Genomic DNA, 2515 nt, shown 5'->3' on the forward strand with positions numbered 1-2515 from the left:
AGCTGAGCCCCAGCCACTACAGCGAGCAGCAGCAGCACTCGCCGGCGCAGCAGATCGCCTACAGCCCCTTCAACCTCCCGCACTACAGCCCCTCCTACCCGCCCATCACCCGCTCGCAGTACGACTACACCGACCACCAGAACTCCGGCTCCTACTACAGCCACGCGGCCGGCCAGGGCTCCGGCCTCTACTCCACCTTCACCTACATGAACCCGGCGCAGCGGCCCATGTACACCCCCATCGCCGACACCTCCGGGGTCCCCTCCATCCCGCAGACCCACAGCCCCCAGCACTGGGAACAGCCCGTCTACACACAGCTCACCAGACCTTGAGGAGACCGGAGACAAAGGGTGATGGATGAATGGATGGATGATCGGCCTGATGTTCATAAAAACAACCGAAGAAAGAAAGAAAAAAACAAAACCAACCCACCAGAATTTCTGTGCATTGGACATTATTTTTTTCTTCTTCTTCTTCTTCTCATTCCATAAAGACATTTTAAGCTACAAGGCAACTCGGACCCAGATTCCAGGACAGAAACGTTTGCTGTCCAACACGCATGCCCACCTTGTAGGAGGCAGGCAGTGGCCAGGCCACAAGGGGCTTCGAGGGGCCCCTGGGCATCTCCACGCGAGGCGGGACATGGAACCCTTCTTCACAGCGAGCTCGGAGGATGGTGGAGACCCGTGGGACCCTGTTTGCTCAATCCCTCTGCCTGTTTGGACTTTGTAATTATTTTTTAGCAGTAATTAAAGAAGAAAGTCCTCTGTGAGGAATATTCTCTATTTTAAATATTTTTAGTATGTACTGTGTATGATTCATTACCATTTTGAGGGGATTTATACATATTTTTAGATTTAAAAAAAAATTAAATGCTCTTATTTTTCCAACAGCTAAACTACTTAGTTGAACAGCGTGCCCTAGCTTTTCTTGCAACCAGAGTATTTTTGTACAGGTTTGCTTTCTCTTACAAAAAAAACGAAAAAAAAAGTGTTGTTGTATTAACATTTTAAAAAACCCCCCACAGGTTTGTGTTATGAGTTTGGGGGGAGTGGGGGTGTTAGCTTTGCTTAATGCCTCAGGCTTTCTGATTGGAGGAGGAGCTGCCTTAGACAAATAAAGGCCTTATTTTGCGAGTATGGACCTACACACGTTAGTCTAGAGAAGCATATGGTAAGTGTGGTCACATATATATTTTTTAAACGAGAGAAAAAACACACCTTGAGCCTTAAAAGCATGCTGCTGACCAATACCTGCGCTCTCTTTTAGTGCATTTATTTCCTCCTGCGTTTGCCTGTTCGAGGAAATCTTAAGCAAGAAGCAAAAGGCAAGGACAGGAAATGTGATGTGGGGATGTTTCAACAGCCAGCCAGTGGTTTTAGAAGTCAGTAGAATAAAATCTTAAAGCACTCTTATAATATGGCATCTTTCCATTTCTGTATAAAAGCAGACCTTTTTTAAAAAAAAGTATTTCTGTAACTTAAAAAACCTGGCATTTAAATCATATTTTGTCTTTAGGTTAAGGTTTGGTTCGTGTTTGTGTTTTGTTTGTTTCCTTGTCCCCCTCCCCATACACCCCGAAACTTTTGTTCTCTCTGTGAAACTTACCTTTTCTTCTCTCTCTTTTTTTTGTATATTATTGTTTACAATAAATATACATTGCAATAAAAAGAACACTGCCCTGTGGACTTACTCACCCCTTTCTCTTGGGAAAAGGATGATTTAAAGAGACTGTTCTCTGTGAGGTTTTGGTTTTTAAGTGCACTCTTGGCAATCCCAAAACCAGCCCTGGGAAGACAGTGCCCTCAAACATCAACACACAAAGATCTTGTCAAGTGCCACCCCATTAGGGCACAAAGAGAATCACATGTCAGTAGTTGCCGGTGCAGGCAAGTGTGTGTTGTGGTTTGGGGCAAAAGCTGTTCGCTGTGGAAGTCGGGAGGGCATATTAGCCCCGGAGTCAGCGGCCTGTGGGAAGGTACAGGCCAGAGGGGGTGACTTGCTTGTCTGACTTCACGAGAGCCAGCTTTCTGTGATGATGAACGCACCCCCCAAAATGGGGTGTCCACTTCCAAAGCAAAGGAAGCCAGAGTCAAACTGTCAGGAGGAGGGGGGCCAGGGGAAGCCTGTCCTATTAACCCGGGAAATCATTCAGAGTTTACCTGTGGGGGCCACAGAGTGAGATGGTTTTTCTGTTCCCTCCGGTTTAACTCCTTCCGAGGCGATGCAAAGCCATCGCAGAAGTACTAAGGCCTAATCCTGTTTTCCTTGGCCCCGGTTAGATGGGAGTTTCCAGGATCAGAGAACCGTTCAGGTCATTTTTCATTACACAGATGAAATCACTCCTTCCCTCCCACCCCCACGCTGTGAGATGGTTTCTGTTCCCTCCGGTTTAACTCCTTCCGAGGCGATGCAAAGCCATCGCAGAAGTACTAAGGCCTAATCCTGTTTTCCTTGGCCCCGGTTAGATGGGAGTTTCCAGGATCAGAGAACCGTTCAGGTCATTTTTCATTTT

The 2515-nt window shown here is 46.8% G+C and overlaps 1 protein-coding gene across 1 annotated transcript in view; it reads left to right on the forward strand.

Annotated features, from left to right (window-relative positions):
- Nucleotides 1–796, forward strand: part of SOX9 (SRY-box 9) — a 3092-nt gene extending 2296 nt beyond the window's left edge. The window contains exon 4 of the mRNA XM_006754622.2: nt 3–796. Within this exon, the coding sequence (XP_006754685.1) occupies nt 3–332 (330 nt within the window). The 3' untranslated portion in view covers nt 333–796. The remainder of the gene's footprint in view (nt 1–2) is intronic.
- Nucleotides 797–2515: the final 1719 nt, after the last annotated feature.

The sequence above is a fragment of the Myotis davidii genome, unplaced genomic scaffold (genome assembly GCF_000327345.1).
Source record: "Myotis davidii unplaced genomic scaffold, ASM32734v1 scaffold172, whole genome shotgun sequence".
Taxonomy (NCBI): Eukaryota; Metazoa; Chordata; class Mammalia; order Chiroptera; family Vespertilionidae; genus Myotis; species Myotis davidii.